Here is a 20,347-nt window from a genome sequence, read left to right on the forward strand (position 1 = left end):
AGCTTTAAAAAAAAAGAAGAAAAAAAAAGTAACTAAATAGTTACTTTTCACAGTAACGCATTACTTTTTGGTGTAAGTAACTGAGTTAGTAACTGAGTTACTTTTGAAACAAAGTAACTAGTAACTGTAACTAGTTACTGGTTTTCAGTAACTAACCCAACACTGAAGATGAGTGGGAAGACCCACTGGTGTACCCGCTAGTTAATTTGACTTCAAAATACAACGGTGTCAAAACAGTTCCTTAGTCCGTGCCCATATAAACGACTAACTGTTTCTCACTTTCTCTACGGCGACACACACAATCTTCCTCCCTTTTCGTACTTGGGGATTAAATACACAGCCTGGCAACTCCCTTCCTTTCTCATTTGTCACTTTAAACACCAATGTCTTCGGTGATGACTCAATCCGAGGCGACTCTAAGCTTTAAGTAAATAAATGTTGTGCATTTAAGTCAAACATCAAACATGTTTCCTGTATGACATTCTCTTAATGTTTGTGTATTGTTTTTTTTTTCAAGATAATTTAAATAATATATATGCAAACAATTTCCCGTACTGAACAACTTTGAATTTGTGTTGTTTCATTATTAGGGGCCACGTAGCCTAATGTTTTTGTTGTTCTCGTGTCCAAAGTAGCTAAATTGACCTAGTTGCTCTCCGTGGTGCTGAAGCTTGTAAGCCCCGCTGTGGCGGGCATGTGTATGTTGTTAAATCATGATGTGATGAGCTTTAGTATTTGGGTTTAAAAGGCCCTGCCCCAGGCACTGATTCCCTCTGCTAGTGTTTAGAATGTTGGTTTTTTTGTCAATTATGTATTGTACATCTTTGTTTAAATAGTTATCATCGTTGTTTACATAACGCACATCTCTTTGTAAATATTTTACGTCTTTGTGTATGTATTTCTCTTATTTCTGTACATATTTAATGTCTTCGTTAACATATTTCATGTCTTTGTTTACGTTGTCCACGACTTTAATCATAATAAAGATGGGTTGGATTTACATTGAGCTTTTCTGGACACTAAAATCACTTTTCATTGAGAACTGAGAATCCATCATTCATTCACCCTACATTGTTTATAAAAAGTCTGCACAATTTACGGTAAAATACCAGCAGCTGTGGTTGCCAGGAATCTACCGTAAAAAAAAATACAGTCACGATGTATAGGACATTACAGTATGTTGACGTTGAATCCGTATGTGGGCTCTGTACCGAGGATGTCGTTGTGGCTTGTACAGCCCTTTGAGACACTTGTGATTTAGGGCTATATAAATAAACATTGATTGATTGATTGAATCCATTAATTTTACAGTTGATGACTGCTTTTGCTTACGGTAAATTATTATGAAAAAAACTAATATATTGTTAGCCTGTTTACAAAAAAACCTAAAGAATTTTTCTACCACTTGTCCTTAATAATGTTGGCAAAATAATAGAATGATAAATTACACAATATGTTACTGCATACGTCAGCAGACTAATTAGGAGCCTTTGTTTGCTTACTTACTACTAAAAGACAAGTTGTCTAGTATGTTCACTATTTTATTTAAGAACACAATTGCAATAAGAAACATATGTTTAATGTACCGTAAGTTTTTTGTTAAAATAAAGCCAAAAAAGCCTTTATTTAGAAACGTATCGAAAAATAACGAAAAGTATCGAAATGTTGGTATCGGTACCGGTACCAAAATATTGGTATCGGGACAACACTAGTTTATTGTATTTCATATTTTTGTTCACATTTATAACGTCTAATGCTTTTGTTTTCTCTGTTTACGTATTTTACATCTTTAAAGTATTACACTTCTTTATGTAGTTTAGGTTTTTGTTCACGTATTTCACCTCTTTGTTAATGAATTTTACTTCTTCGTTAACGTATTTCATGTCTTTGGTAAAATATTTGACATTTATTGTTCATGTATTTTACATGTTTGTTAATGTATTTCACAGCTTTGTTAACATATTTCATGTCTTTGTTTACGTATTCCACCAGGAAGTCCAAGTTCTCCCAAACAGGAAACTTCAACCACAAAATATGGTTTTTAAGCTCTGGTTTCTTCTTGGCACGGTCACAAGCCATGACTCCTGCTAGCCAAAGGCTGCACTGTATTTGATTACTGAGTAGACGCCATCCTGTCCCTAACTTTTACCGAGTACTTTATGGGAAATATGAAGTCCTCTAAATATTCTGAATGTTCAGTAACTGAAAAATCTGATTCCCCGCAGCGCTGAGAGGTACAAGCGGTAGAAAATGGATGGATATAATAATATAAACAAAGAAGATGGTTGCAATATCAATGTAGGCCAGTCAGTGCACCTGTGCCAAGTGTACTTTGATAGTCCTCACTTCCTGACACCTCACTCCCTTCCATTGGACACCAACAGCGCTTGCTTTCAGCTTAATGACTAACACGCTCATCTCCAATTTAGGTAAATCTGGATCAAAGTCATGGGTGCAAAAGAAGGGGCTGGACCAGGCAGGTTACAAAGGCTTGATCATCTCCTCCCTACATGAGTATTTCCTTGTCTTATAAACCGTATTTTTCGGACTATAAGGCGCACTAGAAATCCTTTCATTTTCTCAAAACTCGACAGTGCGCCTAATGTACGGAATAATTTTGGTTGTGCTCACCGACCTCGAAGCTTTTTTATTTGGTACATGGTTTAATGATAGGTGTGACCATTAGATGGCAGTCAAACATAAGAGATACGTGTAGACTGCAATATGACTCAAGTAAACAACACCGACATTGTATATGTTCCATTGAAAATATAGAACATTACACACGGCGCTCAAAAATCTAAAAAAATAAATTTGTACGACTTTGGTAAGCTATGAAGCCGCACCGCTTGATGGATTGTACTGTGCTTCAACATACGAGTATTATTATGGTGTGTGTATAAGGTAAGACATATTATCTGGCGTTTTGTTTCGCAATATTATGCAAAAGCAACTTTTCTTACCGTCTGGTACCTGCTGATCTGTATTTGGGATCTGCATAAATCCTGAAAATTTGCACGCGTCCGCCTGTGTAGTCCGTACCAACCCCGTAGTCGATAAGCTTCTTCTTTTTCTCTATCTTCTTGTCATGGGACATTCATCCTCCGCTGTTGCCTTTTCTAATATAAAGTAGTGTAAAGTTCTTACTTATATTTGTCAGTAAACTCGCAATGAAAGTGCTAAAACATACCGGTGTAGTGAGTTCACATTATTCTCCCAAGGAACTTTAGTTATTAGAGAGTTCTGGTCAGACGGTTTTTCACGGGACATATTTCCGACGTTGTTGTTGTTTCCGGATGAGTCGATGCTGCTCCGTTATTGATTGAAGTAAAGTCTGAATGTTATTAAAACAGTTAGCTCCATGTTTTGACACTTCTTCTACTCCTGTCCTTGCACGCTACACCGCTACAACAAAGATGACGGAGAGAAGACGCTGTTGAAGGTGAGGCACGTAAATAAGACCGCCCACAAAACGGCGCATCCGGAAGCGACTTAAAGATGATCTGTAAAACATAATTTATGCAACATTTTGACCAAAGAACCACCATTACATGTTATGTAGACCACAAGGAAGTGTTTTACATTATAAAAAAAAAAATATAATATAACCCCTTTAATGCGCCTTATAATCCGGTGCGCCTTTTGTATAAAAAAAGACCTGAATAGACCCGCTCATCGGCAGTGTGCCTTATAATCCGATGCCCCCTATGTTTTTGTTCTTCATGATTTTTTGTTCAAAAGTCAAGTCAAGATAACGCGTGTAGCCTGCTAATCTTGTTTTTTTTTTTTTTCAGATATAGACACACTGTCACAAATAGTAATTATTGTTTTATAAAAAAAAAAGAATTGTCCCTTCAAATTAATCTCTGTTGAATATTTCCAGCTTACATTGCGGCAATAAGTGGATGTTTAAAAGATGTCTTCCCTCCCTCCTCTGTGGTTGGCCTACTTTCCAGCCTGTGTATGTCAGCCTCTGTGAGAGCATCAAACAACATTCTTTAGGCTTGAGGTGAGCAGCGTTAATTAAGTCTACTAATTAGCACATCTGCAATACAGATAAAACAAGAGTAGGCAGGGGAACATTGTACATTATTGCTTCAAGGTTATGTAGTTTGTTGCGTTTAATGAGATACACAAGAACACTGATGTTGCATACAGAGAAATTTCACTTGCTGAATTATGCGTCAGCGGCTCACAGTCTGCACTTTTACTGACTCCATGACCTACTTTCTCCTTTTTTGATCTGCTTCTCTACTTTATCCTCATCTTTTCTTCATGTAGGGCTGAACCCTGTAGAGATGTCTGCAGAAAGGACATGAAACTGTCAGGCATCAGCGTGGATACTTGAGAAAGACCGCTGAGGACCATCTTCCCCAAAAGTCCCAAAAGATCTGCAATAGTCCTTCGGTCCTATAGTTGGTCAAAAAAGACTTACTGTGTGACTTAGTGGCTTATAAAGACTTTAAATGTGTATAATATTCATATGTACAAAACCCAAAACCAGTGAAGTTAGCACGTTGTGTAAATCGTAGATAAAGCTAGAATACAATGATTTCAAAATCTTTTTCAACTTATATTCAATTGAATAGACTGCAAAGAAGATATTTAATGTTCGAACTAAGAAACATCTTTCTTTTTTTTTTTTGCAAATAATCATTAACTTAGAATTTAATGGCAGCAACACATTGCAAAAAAGTTGGCACCGGGGCATTTTTACCACTGTGTTACATGGCCTTTCCTTTTAACAACACTCAGTAAACGTTTGAGAACTGAGGAGACCCATTTTTGAAGCTTTTCAAGTGGAATTATTTTCCCATTCTTGCTTGATGTACAGTTTCTGGGTGTTGTTGATAAATGGCTTTGGCTTTGCATAGGAGAGTTTTAACTTGCACTTACAGATGTAGTGATGAACTGTAGTTACTGACAGTGGTTTTCTGAAGTGTTCCTCAGCCCATGTGGTGATATCCTTTACACAGTGATGTCGGTTTTTGATGCAGTACTGCCTGAGGGATCGAAGGTCACGGAATGGCCGCTTACGTGCAGTGATTTCTCCAGATTCTCTGAACCTTTTCAGAATTCAGAATAGTTTAGTCAGTCTACCCCAGGGCAGCTGTGGCTATGAAAGTAGCTTACCACCACCAGGTGTGAATGAATGATGGGTTCTACATGTAAAGCGACTTTGGGTACTTAGAATGAATGATGGGTTCTACATGTAAAGCGACTTTGGGTACTTAAAAAAGCGCTATATAAATCCCAGATATTTCTTTTTTTAATTTAATTGTATTTATTTTTTTATTGCCATTGTTTGAGAACGGGTTCACAAAATAGGAATTTTTCTTGGTGCAATAGTGCAACATAAAACACATATAACACAGATTTGGTAATAACAAGATATTTTGATGATATTACGGACCGTAGATGGTGAAATCCCTAAATTCCTTGCAATAGCTCGTTGAGAAATGTTGTTCTTAAACTGTTGGACAATTTTCTCACGCATTTGTTCACAAAGTGGTGACCCTCTCCCCATCCTTGTTTGTGAATGACTGAGCATTTCATGGAAGCTGCTTTTATACCCAATCATGGCACCCACCTGTTCTCAATTAGCCTGTTCACCTGTGGGATGTTCCAAATAAGTGTTTTATGGGCATTCCTCAACTTTCTCAGTCTTTTTTGCCACTTGTGCCAGGTTTTTTTAATTAAATGTTGCAGGCGTCAATATCCAAATGAGCTAATATTTGCAAAAAAATAACAAAGTTTACTAGTTCGAATATAGTATTTTGTCTTTGCAGTCTATTCAATTGAATATAGGTTGAAAGGGATTAGCAAATCATTGTATTCTGTTTTTATTAACGATTTACACAACGTGTCAAATTCACTGGTTTTGGGTTTTGTACATGAAAAGAGTTACAGTACATGTGATCTGTATCGTTTCACTCATGCATGATCGGGATCGGCAGCATAAAAACCGTGTTCGGAACATCTCTATAGTGTACAGCTGAAAGGTATTGAATTGAGTCATCTGACATCGGCCCGCTTGTCCTTCTCTGAGAGGACCACTCTCTGGGCAGAGTGTGACAAATAACCGCTAGAAGCTGAGTTTTTTTTCCTCCCCCCGTAGTCACCGGTATTTGAGTGACAGACATGTTCGCCAATCAGAACTGTCTCAAGTCAGGACTCACCAGTATGCTTGCATGTTCGAAATAAACTCAAACTCAACTCAAACACAACTCAACTCACCAGTGTATAGTGCTGCAAAGTAACAAAAATTAGGAGGAAAAAAATATGATCAAAAAGCCAAATGTACCATTCTGGGAATATTTCAGCTTCAAATCCGATGGGCAATTCTTGCTCATTAACACAAACAAAGGCACGAGAATGTGGTGATCATGTGGTGGCAATAAATAAAAAGACAACACCACCTAGAAAGAAAGGGAATTGATAAGATTTGTCCGGTTCTGATTCCACTTTTGAAATTGCTTAAAGGTTTGTTTTCTTAAAGGCCTACTGAAAGCCACTACTACCGACCACGCAGTCTGATAGTTTATATATAAATGATGAAATCTTAACATTGCAACACATGCCAATACGGCCGGGTTAACTTATAAAGTGACATTTAAAATTTCCCGGGAAATATCCGGCTGAAATGTCGCGGTATGATGACGTATGCGCGTGACGAAGTCAGTTTAACGGAAGTTATGGTACCCCGTAGAATCCTATACAAAAAGCTCTGTTTTCATTTCATAATTCCACAGTATTCTGGACATCTTTTGCAATTTGTTTAATGAACAATGAAGGCTGCAAAGAAGACAGTTGTAGGTGGGATCGGTGTATTAGCAGTGGACTACAGCAACACAACCAGGAGGACTTTGTTGGAGAGCAGACGCGCTAGCCGCCGACCTCACCTTGACTTCCTACGTCTCCGGGCCGCCAAACGCATCGGGTGAAGTCCTTCGTCCTTCCGCCGATCGCTGGAACGCAGGTGAGCACGGGTGTTGATGAGCAGATGAGGGCTGGCTGGCGTAGGTGGAGAGCTAATGTTTTTAGCATAGCTCTGTGCGGTCCGGTTGCTAAGTTGCTAAGTTAGCTTCAATGGCGTCGTTAGCACAGCATTGTTAACCTTCGCCAGCCTGGAAAGCATTAACCGTGTATTTACATGTCCACGGTTTAATAGTATTGTTGATTTTCTATCTATCCTTCCAGTCAGGGGTTTATTTTTTTTGTTTCCATATGCAGTTAAAGCACGATGCTATCACGTTAGCTCGTAGCTAAAGCATTTCACCGATGTATTGTCGTGGAGATAAAAGTCACTGTGAATGTCCATTTCGCGTTCTCGACTCTCATTTTCAAGAGGATATAGTATCCGAGGTGGTTTAAAATACAAATCCGTGATCCACAATAGAAAAAGGAGAAAGTGTGGAATCCAATGAGCCAGCTTGTACCTAAGTTACGGTCAGAGCGAAAAAAAATATGTATTTCACTGCATTCAAGTCCGTCACTCTAACGTTCCTCGTCCACGAATCTTTCATCATCGCTCAAATTAATGGGGTAATCGTCCGAAAAGCGTTGAAAACAATAGGAAAATATGAGGGAGTGAACAACTGACAATGTCACGCTACTTCCGGTAGGGGCAAGGTTTTTTTTTATCAGAGACCAAAAGTTGCGAACTTTATCGACGTTGTTCTATACTAAATCCTTTCAGCAAAAATATGGCAATATCGCGAAATGATCAAGTATGACACATAGAATGGATCTGCTATTCCCGTTTAGATAAAAAAAAAAATCATTTCAGTAGGCCTTTAATGGTTTTCTTCTCAATTCTTATTTGGGAAAAAGAAGTGGGTTCGCCTCAATTTGGTTTAGTTTAGAGGTAAAATGCCAGTGAGGTCACATACGTTTGATTGATTGATTGATTGAGACTTTTATTAGTAGGTTGCACAGTGAAGTACATATTCCGTACAATTGACCACTAAATGGTAACACCCGAATAAGTTTTTCAACTTGTTTAAGTCGGGGTCCACTTAAAATTGATTCATGATACAGATATTACTATCATATATACTATCATCATAATACAGTCATCACAACAAGATGATCACATTGAATTATTTACATTATTTACAATCAGGGGTGTGGAGGGGGGGGGGGGATGGGGGGGGGGGGATGGACATCAAGTAGTGGACATAGAGAGAGAGAGAGAGAGAGGAGAGAGAGAGAGAGAGAGAGAGAGAGAGAGAGAGAGAGAGAGAGAGAGAGAGAGAGATCAGAAGGCATAAGAAAAAGAAAAAGTATCTGCATTTGATTGTTTACATTTGATTATTAGCAATCCGGGGAGGGTGTTAGTTTAGGGTTGTAGCTGCCTGGAGGTGAACTTTTATTGCGTTTTGAAGGAGGATAGAGATGCCCTTTCTTTTATACTGTTGGGAGCGCATTCCACATTGATGTGGCATAGAAAGAGAATGAGTTAAGACCTTTGTTAGTTCGGAATCTGGGTTTAACGTGGTTAGTGGAGCACCCCCTGGTGTTGATGTTATGGCGGTCATTTCCGTTAAGGAAGTAGTTTGACATGTACTTCGGTATCAGGGAGGTGTAGCGGATTTTATAGACTAGGCTCAGTGCAAGTTGTTTAACTCTGTCCTCCACCTTGAGCCAGCCCACTTTAGAGAAGTGGGTAGGAGTGAGGTGGGATCTGGGGTGGAGTTCTAGAAGTAACCTGACTAGCTTGTTCTGAGATGTTTGGAGTTTAGATTTGAGGGTTTTGGAGGTGCTAGGGTACCAGGAGGTGCATGCGTAATCGAAAAAGGGTTGAACGAGAGTTCCCGCCAGAATCCTCAAGGTGCTTTTGTTGACCAGAGAGGAAATTCTGTAGAGAAATCTCGTTCGTTGGTTAACCTTTTGATTACCTTGGTTGCCATTTTGTCACAGGAAAGGTTAGCCTCTAGAATGGAACCTAGGTAGGTGACCTCATCTTTCCTGGTGATGACACTGTCACCTACCGTAATTTCCGGACTATAAGCCGCACCTGACTATAAGCCGCACCAGCTAAATTTAGGGGAAAATACAGATTGCTCCATATATAAGCCGCACCCGACTATAAGCCGCAGGGTTTTGATGTGTAGTTAGCGTAGTATATAGGGGTTCCTGCTACCACGGAGGGGATTGTCGGGACAGAGATGACTGTTTGGGAACGCAAAGCGTCCCATTTATTAACAATAAATCTTTCAATCATTCAATCAAACTTTCACATGGCGAACAGCATTCGTGCAGAGTACAAATAATACGACGGTGCAAAGTAATACAAAGTGCTCGCCTGTACGTTATCAAAATAACCAGCCTACCGGTATATGAAAAGTCAGTCTTTAATCATTGTGTCATCGTCTTCCTCCTGCGTACTGACGGACGCATGTATCCACATTTATCCATAATTAAGAGTTACTTCTTTCTATATTTCTATAGTCACATTTTAAATAGCTAATGTTCCATCTTGTACTCTTTTCATTGTTTTGATCGTCTCATGACAAAGTGCTTGCACTGTGGACGGCCTTGAAGTAGGAGGCAGAGAAGAGGAGTCCTCCCTGCTTCCCTTCTCGGGCCGACTTGAGATAACGGACACAATGGGCATCTGTGCGGCCGTGAGGGAGATATTGAAGAGGAGAGTGCATTCCGGGATGTTGTCAGATCAACTTGGGCTACGCATTCGTATGTGTTGTTCGAGGCTGGTCTCTATTCTCAAATATTTGACAATAAATTACAAAATACCTAACCTGTGCTTGGTGGTACATTTGAGTTCAGTTTATATGTCATCTAAGGAACTTGGGACTGACCAGCGTTTTACATCCCACTTGGAGGAACATCTGGTCAAACGCAACAGTACTAAAACCACCGAAATCCTCTTCGTCGGTGTCGGAGAACAACAGGCCGTAAATAAGCCGCACCCTTGTATAAGCCGCAGGGACCAGAACGAGGGGAAAAAGTAGCGGCTTATAGTCCGGAAATTACGGTACTTTTATGTTGAAGTCGTAGCATAGAAGAAAAAAAGGTACTTAAAAAAAAATAAATGTAATAAATAAATATTATAGAATTTAGAATGTAACAAAATAAATAATAGAAATTACACAACAATGTAACATTTAGTAACATGATATTAACTTATTACATGCAAAGTAAGATACATCATGCCTTTATTTGTTTTAATTGTGATGATTATGGCTTACAGTTTATGAACAGCTTGAATTGAAAATGTCAGAAACTTTGGGTTTTCCAAAAGTGTAAACCAAGATCATCAAAATGATAATAAATGCGGGACATATCTCACTTTGCATGTAATGAGTGTATATCACATATTAGTTGCACATTTGAAGTTAATTGCTGACATGAATGGACTTTTACACCATATTCTAATTGTTTGACTTTCCCCTGTGTAATATAATGACTGAGAGAAAATCTGGTTGGAGAAAAAAAATTAAACTTTTCTGACTACAGTTGAGCTTCCACCGACTGAAAATGCAAACTTTTGACCACAAACTTAGTCGCTGCTCGCTGACAGACGTGAACAGGCGGGAACTGCCCGCCCTGGAGCCAGTCAGAATCTGTTAATGGTCATGCTAAATGAGAAGGCATTCATCAATTTAACAAATACTAGCGCTGACATGCTAGGAGGTGAGTTAGCACCTGTTGCGTTACTAATACTGGGATGATATTGGAGCGGTTAAAAACGTGCCTTTCATTTATAATTGTTGCATGCTGTGTGTTCCAATGTTTCAGCATATTACTCGCATGTCTTCCTCTTGATGAAATAGCAGCCTTATAATTATTACAAGTAGCACTCTTGCACTCTTATATTAGTGTTTGTTTCCACCAGGTATCGCCATCTTGAGATCCGATGTCACTACGCAGTACGCACGTTGCGTAATGACATCATCATCACCCGGAATTATCAATAGAGAATCTCTTGACAAAATCCAAGGAATCGATACAGTGGGAACCGGTTCTGAACAAGAACTGGTTTTCAATTCCCATCCCTACCATCTAGTTTTTCCAACTTGGAAAAAATGCACTTTAAGATGTTCCACATTTATTTAAGTTCCATTTTTGCTTAGAGAAATGAGAGTCCATTTTTATAATTTTGTTTGTTTATTTATTTAGGATAACTAAGTTATATTTACCTTCCAATTACAGTATAATGGTGAACAGTAAAGAGAAATAAAAGTGTATATCCTTTTAAACTGTTACTTGCTTTATTATTATAGATTAAGATAACATTACACTGTAATCACTATATAGTTTTTATCGTTTAATTTATTTAACAATGCCAATAGTAATTGGAATAAGAGCATATATTTCAATATAGCAATGTAATAGCATGGTATTGTTACCATGTTTTTTAATTTTTGTTTATTTATGTATTTATTTGAGAGGGACAGTACAATTAAACATTGCTACCCATAGGTAACCGATGTCCAAGTACATAAGACTTATAGCCACAGGCTAATTTGCAAGTCTCGTTCCTGGTTAGGCTTTTAAAAAAAAAGAAGAAAAAAGTGGAAAAACACATACAAAAGGATTAAGACAAGTACAAAAAAAAAAAAATACATTAAAAATAATTGGCCCCATGTGTCCATACTACGAACCCCGTTTCCATATGAATTGGGAAATTGTGTTGGATGTAAATATAAACGGAATACAATGATTTGCAAATCCTTTTCAACCCATATTCAATTGACTGCACTACAAAGACAAGATATTTGATGTTCAAACTAATAAACTTTTTTTTTTTTTTTCAAATAATAATTAACTTAGAATTTCATGGCTGCAACACGTGCCAAAGTAGTTGGGAAAGGGCATGTTCACCACTGTGTTACATGGCCATTCCTTTTAACAACACTCAGTAAACGTTTGGGAACTGAGGAGACACATTTTTTAAGCTTCTCAGGTGGAATTCTTTCCCATTCTTGCTTGATGTACAACTTAAGTTGTTCAACAGTCCGGGGGTCTCCGTTGTGGTACTTTAGGCTTCATAATACGCCACACATTTTCAGTGGGAGACAAGTCTGGACTACAGGCAGGCCAGGCTAGTACCCTCACTCTTTTACTATGAAGCCACGTTGATGTAACACGTGGCTTGCCATTGTCTTGCTGAAATAAGCAGGGGCGTCCATGGTAACGTTGCTTGGATGGCAACATATGTTGCTCCAAAACCTGTATGTACCTTTCAGCATTAATGGCGCCTTCACAGATGTGTAAGATACCCATGTCTTGGACACTAATACACCCCCATACCATCACAGATGCTGGCTTTTCAACTTTGCGCCTATAACAATCCAGATGGTTCTTTTCCTCTTTGGTCCGGAGGACACGACGTCCACAGTTTCCAAAAACAATTTGAAATGTGGACTCGTCAGACCACAGAACACTTTTCCACTTTGTATCAGTCCATCTTAGATGAGCTCAGGCCCAGCGAAGCCGACAGCGTTTCTGGGTGTTGTTGATAAACGGTTTTCGTCTTGCAAAGGAGAGTTTTAACTTGCACTTACAGATGTAGCGACCAACTGTAGTTACTGACAGTGGGTTTCTGAAGTGTTCCTGAGCCCATGTGGTGATACAGCCTGAGGGATCGAAGGTCACAGGCTTAGCTGCTTATGGGCAGTGATTTCTCCAGATTCTCTGAACCCTTTGATGATATTACGGACCGTAGATGGTGAAATCCCTAAATTCCTTGCAATAGCTGGTTGAGAAAGGTTTTTCTTAAACTGTTCAACATTTGCTCACGCATTTGTTGACAAAGTGGTGACCCTCGCCCCATTCTTGTTTGTGAATGACTGAGCATTTCATGGAATCTACTTTTATACCCAATCATGGCACCCACCTGTTCCCAATTTGCCTGTTCACCTGTGGGATGTTCCAAATAAGTGTTTGATGAGCATTCCTCAACTTTATCAGTATTTATTGCCACCTTTCCCAACTTCTTTGTCACGTGTTGCTGGCATCAAATTCTAAAGTTAATGATTATTTGCAAAAAAAGAAAGTGTGTGTTTATATAACGACAACAGAGGCTTCACTACACATCTCGTGGCCTGACCCCAGACCATGGCACAATGAGACATATGGGATAAAATCACTGCATGCATGTAAATGTGTGCAGCTTGAACAGATAAACAAGGTCTAATAAGCCTGAAACAGTTTATGTTTATTTTTATGGTCTTAGTCATTTTTATAATATGGCCATCAAATTATAGCTTAGGGTCCAAAATAACACCCAAATATTTTCTTTTCTTTACCTGCTCTATTTTATTTTGTTTAATGTTGACCTGATTTCATTTAATGATTGTTTCTTCAAAGAGAAAAACATTGAGACTGTTTTGATACAATTTAGGGTTAAACGGTTATTTTGAAGCCATGTTGCTATTTCAGCAAGCTGAATCCTGTTGAGGGCTGCCTGTTAACTTTTGGGCTATTTCTCCCCAGTATACACCTCAGAGTCATATATAGTTGTACTTGATGCAGCTTTTATTTATTTTTAGCTCATTTTTGGGGACGGCGTGGCGCAATTGGGACAGTGGCTGTGCCAGCAACCTGAGTGTTCCTGGTTCAATCCCCACCCTCTACCAAACTTGTCACGTCCGTTGTGTCCTTGAGCAAGACACTTCACCCTTGCCCCTGATGGGTGGTGGTTAGGGCCTTGCATGGCAGCTCCCGCCATGAGTGTGTGAATGTGAAAATAGTGTCAAAGCGCTTTGAGTACCTTGAAGTTAGAAAAGCGCTATACAAGTATAACCCATTTTACAGGTATACTGTACACCTAAAACTGGTATGTTTTGTTTGCTCATGGAAAATGTTGAGTGGTATTTTATTTTTTCTTTCCTCTCTTTCCTCTCTTACGTGATGACATGAAGTTTGTGTCTGCTCATGACGGAAAGTCATAATCAAGGTCATGCCTCGGTATTTTTTCTTTGCATTTTGGGCTGTGATCTTGATTTTTTTCTGACATCTTTTCTAGTTGCACTCTGTTATTGTGAAGAGGTTGTTGTTAGTATACCTGACATGTACATGTGTATATGTACATAATTTATCCATTTTTTTAACATATTTTTTTTACGTTTTTCACATGTTATATAACTTTTATTATTGAATGTATCAAATGTGATGAATATTTATTGGACCACAATGGAAACAAGCCTTTTGGCTTTTTGTGCCATCCATTTGCCTTTTTAAAGCATTACATGGATTCAGTTCTTTAAGAGGTCAATACACTTCTCAATCAATCAATCAATCAATCAATCAATCAATCAATCAATCAATCAATCAATGTTATAGTTAGAAAGCAGTGTGTTAGATGCAGATTCTGATGATTTTTATTATGCACACCACACCAGTCCTCCACCATGAAGCAGCCGCATTGCTGCTGACTCCGCCTCTCAGCTCTGCAGCAGCAGGATGTTTTTCTGACCTACTTTTCAACTCTCATTTCCACACTCATGTTCTTTGTGTCATTCATCTTCCATTGTTGATCTAAAACCTTCCTTTTGTCCTCGATGTGAATATGATCGATGCGAAAATGATCGATGCGTTTTGATCATCTACGCTGGTTATTGATCCATCACATCACCATGGAGATGAAGAAAATCAACAATCTTTGTTAATGTGAAGGATTTATCAAGCTGCTTAGTGAAAGTGTTAGGATCATTAAGTGATGATTGTGTTATATTTATGAATATTAATGATTGAGCATTGCTCCTAATTTCAATACAAGTATAAACACTAAAATGATCATGTGATGTTCTACAATACGACGACACGTTTCAGTCGACGTCCTTCGATTGGCTGCCTCACGTCGACTGAAGCGTTGTTGACTTAAGTGAAATGATGCATTGCTGCCAAAATCATCAACAGAATGGTCAATAATCATTTTTGGTGATGTTTTTGTCCTTCATTTGTGCATCGATTCATTTACTTGACTACTATAACCACTACTATTCGGTGACCACAGATGACGCGCTAGCTGTCCAAAGTCGGGACCCAGGGTGGACCACTCATCTGTGCATCAGTTGGGGACGTCTGAGCTGTCTCCACTCAAGATGATCTCCTGCTGGCCCCACTATGGACTGTACTCTCACACTATTATGTTAGATCCACTATGGACTGGACTCTCACACTATTATGTTAGATCCACTATGGACTGGACTCTCACACTATTATGTTAGATCCACTATGGACTGTACTCTCACACTATTATGTTAGATCCACTATGGACTGGACTCTAACACTATTATGTTAGATCCACTATGGACTGTACTCTCACACTATTATGTTAGATCCACTATGGACTGTACTCTCACACTATTAATTTTAGATCCACTATGGACTGTACTCTCACACTATTATGTTAGATCCACTATGGACTGGACTCTCACACTATTATGTGAGATCCACTATGGACTAGACTCTTACACTATTATGTTAGATCCACTATGGACTGGACTCTCACACTATTATGTTAGATCCACTATGGACTGGACTCTCACACTATTATGTTAGATCCACTATGGACTGGACTCTCACACTATTATGTTAGATCCACTATGGACTGGACTCTCACACTATTATGTTATATCCACTATGGACAGGACTCTCACACTATTATGTTAGATCCACTATGGACTGGACTCTCACACTATTATGTTAGATCCACTATGGACTGGACTCTCACACTATTATGTTAGATCCACTATAGACTGTACTCTCACACTATTATGTTAGATCCACTATGGACTGGACTCTCACACTATTATGTTAGATCCATTATGGACTGGACTCTCACACTATTATGTTAGATCCACTATGGACTGGACTCTCACACTATTATGTTAGATCCACTGTGGACTGGACTCTCACACTATTATGTTAGATCCACTATGGACTGTACTCTCACACTGTTATGTTAGATCCACTATGGACTGGACTCTCACACTATTATGTTAGATCCACTATGGACTGGACTCTCACACTATTATGTTAGATCCACTATGGACTGGACTCTCACACTATTATGTTAGATCCACTATGGACTGGACTCTCACACTATTATGTTAGAGCCACTATGGACTGGACTCTCACACTATTATGTTAGATCCACTATGGACTGGGCTCTCACACTATTATGTTAGATCCACTATGGATTAGACTCTCACACTATTATGTTAGATCCACTATGGACTGTACTCTCACACTATTATGTTAGATCCACTATGGACTGGACTCTCACACTATTATGTTAGATCCACTATGGACTGGACTCTCACACTATTATGTGAGATCCACTATGGACTAGACTCTTACACTATTATGTGAGATCCACTATGGACTGGACTCTCACACTATTATGTTAGATCCACTATGGACTGGACTCACACTATTATGTTAGATCCACTATGGACTGTACTCTCACACTATTATGTTAGATCCACTGTGGACTGGACTGACACTATTATGTTAGATCCACTATGGACTGGACTCTCACAATATTATGTTAGATCCACTATGGACTGGACTCTCACACTATTATGTTAGATCCATTATGGACTGGACTCTCACACTATTATGTTAGAGCCACTATGGACTGGACTCTCACACTATTATGTTAGATCCACTGTGGACTGGACTCTCACACTATTATGTTAGATCCACTATGGACTGTACTCTCACACTGTTATGTTAGATCCACTATGGACTGGACTCTCACACTATTATGTTAGATCCACTATGGACTGGACTCTCACACTATTATGTTAGATCCACTATGGACTGGACTCTCACACTATTATGTTAGATCCACTATGGACTGGACTCTCACACTATTATGTTAGAGCCACTATGGACTGGACTCTCACACTATTATGTTAGATCCACTATGGACTGGGCTCTCACACTATTATGTTAGATCCACTATGGATTAGACTCTCACACTATTATGTTAGATCCACTATGGACTGTACTCTCACACTATTATGTTAGATCCACTATGGACTGTACTCTCACACTATTATGTTAGATCCACTATGGACTGGACTCTCACACTATTATGTGAGATCCACTATGGACTAGACTCTTACACTATTATGTGAGATCCACTATGGACTGGACTCTCACACTATTATGTTAGATCCACTATGGACTGGACTCACACTATTATGTTAGATCCACTATGGACTGTACTCTCACACTATTATGTTAGATCCACTGTGGACTGGACTGACACTATTATGTTAGATCCACTATGGACTGGACTCTCACAATATTATGTTAGATCCACTATGGACTGGACTCTCACACTATTATGTTAGATCCACTATGGACTGGACACTCACACTATTATGTTAGATCCACTATGGACTGGACTCTCACAATATTATGTTAGATCCACTATGGACTATACTACTACTATTGCTAATATTACTACCTGTACTATCATTAATACTACCGCTAATACTACTAATAATAATATCAGTACTGCTACTACTATTAAAACTACTACTAATAACACTACTACTAATGATACTATGTATATTACTACTACTACTACTAATAATAATAATAATAATAATAATAATAATAATAATAATATTGAAATAATAATACTACTATTAATGATATGATTACGAATACTATTATTAATCATACTACTCTTACTACTACTAATACTACTACGAGTATTAATATTACTACCACTACAACTTGTATTTCTTCTACTAATATTTCTAATACTATTAGCAATATTATACTACTCTTACTATGACTTATACTACTACTTATACTATTACTAGCAGGGGTGCCGCTAGGGATTTTGGGCCCCATGAAAAGAATCTTTAAAGGGCCCCCAACACAGCGGCAACATTATAATTTCATCATCATTAGGAGTCTCTCTGGGCCCCCCTCCATCATGGGCCCCTAGAATCCGTCTCCTTTACCCCCCCTTTTCTGCGCCCCTGATTACTAGTGATATTACTACGACTTATACTGCTTTTACTATTTCTACTACTCATACTACTACTACTTCTAGTACTATTTTACTTATAATACTACATATACATACTACTACTACTGATAATAATAATAATAATAATAATAACAGAAACAATAATAATAGTAATAATACAATTATTAGTAATACTGATACTACCATTTATTTCCACAATTACTACTACTACTACAAAACTATTACTAAGACTTTTACTATTACTACTACTACTAACAATAATAATTATAATGATAGTATTAATAATAATAATTATAACACATGTAAGACTATTATTGTTACTACTAATAACACTACTAATATATTATTATTATTACTTATAGTAGTAGTTTTACCACCACTACTTCTACTACAATTACTATTCCTACTACTACTACTACTACCACTATAATACTAGTACTAATACTAATGCCATCACTACTACTACTAATATTACTACCACTATAATACTCATACTAATACTAATGCCATCACTAATACTACTACTACTACTACTGACTTTTGTCGAGTAAAATTACGACTATTTTCATAAAATTGCCAAAATTGTAAGCTTTCCTTGTAAAATTGCGACTGTTATTGAGTAAAATTACAACTTTTATCAGAATATTGCACAAATGTTAAGTTTACCTTGTAAGATGTTGACTTGCGTTGAGTAAAATGACAACTTTTATTATAATGCTGCCAAAATTTTCAGTTTTTCCTGTGAAATTGTGACCTTTTTCTTGTGAAATTCCAACCTATTCGTCACAACAAGCTCTTTTATATTTGCATAGTATGTATATATGATTAATGTTGTAAATGCACATCTTTATATATCTAGAAAGGGTGGTCGTAAAGAGGTCTCAAGAAGGTAACAAACACAAGAATGTGTGTGTGTGTGTGTGTGTGTGTGTGTGTGTGTGTGTGTGTGTGTGTGTGTGTGTGTGTGTGTGTGTGTGTGTGTGTGTGTGTGTGTGTGTGTGTGTGTGTGTGTGTGTGTGTGTGTGTGTGTGTGTGAGAGCAGGTGTCCGTGTAGCCAATTATCACGTCTAAGAAGTGCAGAAACACCGTCTACTTACGGTTCAGTCCCACATCGTGGTAGGTGAGGATAGCAGGCTTGTTTCCTTTGGGCGCTCCACGGATCACAACATGCAGCATCCCAAAAGGAGTCTCAACGTCATGTTCCTGTTAAATAGACAAAAACACCTTTTCTCACATGCTCTTTCACAAAGATCACCTGACTCTGAACAAAATCAACACATTTTATTTTAGCGCCAGGAAGGAAGATGATTCTCACTATCGTCAAGACCAACAACCAAACTAGCACAACAGATCTTTTAAATAATAGTATAAAATAACATATGACAATTTGGCTATAGGCTACTCGGAGCTAGCAGCTACACAATGGCTAAGCACACAATAGCACACAGGATAGACATATGCAATATGTGTCTTTAATTGAACAATCATGTAGTCTAAAACATCACATTTGTCAATATAAACAAGTATCAAATAATTACAGTTGCATATTACTTGCACATACAAAGTCTTCAATAGAGAGGCTTATTATAAAATATCCAGTAACAAACATGTCGAGATCATTCAACTTACTGCACCATGAACTTAACCATATAAATAAGTGTGGCTACATAGGTTTTGCCAAAAAAAAACTAATTACCACTCCAATTCAATTCAAAGACAGCGTAAATCCATTTCAGAAGGTTAATAATTAATAGTGTTTTTCATAGCTAAAATTGTTCTCTAATTTCCCTTGAGCAAACATTTTTGAATGTTCAACAGTACAAAATAATAAATGCAACTTTGATTCCTGCTGATATTGCATTATATCAATATCAGTATCGGCCAATATGCAAGCCACCAATATCACCATCGTAAAGTAAGACAAAAAAGTGTATCAGGACATCCCTACTGAAAACACATGACAATAATACAAATGAAAGAAAAGCATGTCAATGCACAAAAATGATTAATTATGAATTCTGCTTATGTCTATGGACAAAGTCACAAGTAAATGTAAAAAACAAGGGATAGTTTTGGGTTTTTTGTTTTGTCGACAACCGTTTGGAAGTAAACTAAACAAAAATATAAACGCAACACTTTTGTTTTTGCTCTCATTTTTCATGAGTTGAAATTAAGAGTTGAAGATGTAAAATGTTTACTATATACACAAAATACCTATTCCTCTCAAATATTGTTCACAAATCTGTGTTAGTGAGCACTTCTTCTTTGTCAAGATAATCCATTACTACTCACAGGTGTGGCATATCAAGATGCTGATTAAACAGCATGATTATTGCACAGGTGTGCCTTAGGCTGCCC

The 20,347-nt window shown here is 37.9% G+C and overlaps 1 protein-coding gene across 5 annotated transcripts in view; it reads right to left on the reverse strand.

The window, feature by feature from the left end:
- Nucleotides 1-20,347, reverse strand: part of ndrg4 (NDRG family member 4) — a 98,876-nt gene that overhangs the window by 29,338 nt on the left and 49,191 nt on the right. For all 5 annotated transcript variants that reach the window (XM_062022418.1, XM_062022417.1, XM_062022419.1 and 2 more), the window contains one exon: nucleotides 19,087-19,192. In XM_062022418.1, coding sequence (XP_061878402.1) covers nucleotides 19,087-19,192 — 106 coding nt within the window. The remainder of the gene's footprint in view (nucleotides 1-19,086; nucleotides 19,193-20,347) is intronic.

Source organism: Entelurus aequoreus, linkage group LG16 (genome assembly GCF_033978785.1).
Source record: "Entelurus aequoreus isolate RoL-2023_Sb linkage group LG16, RoL_Eaeq_v1.1, whole genome shotgun sequence".
NCBI lineage: Eukaryota > Metazoa > Chordata > Actinopteri > Syngnathiformes > Syngnathidae > Entelurus > Entelurus aequoreus.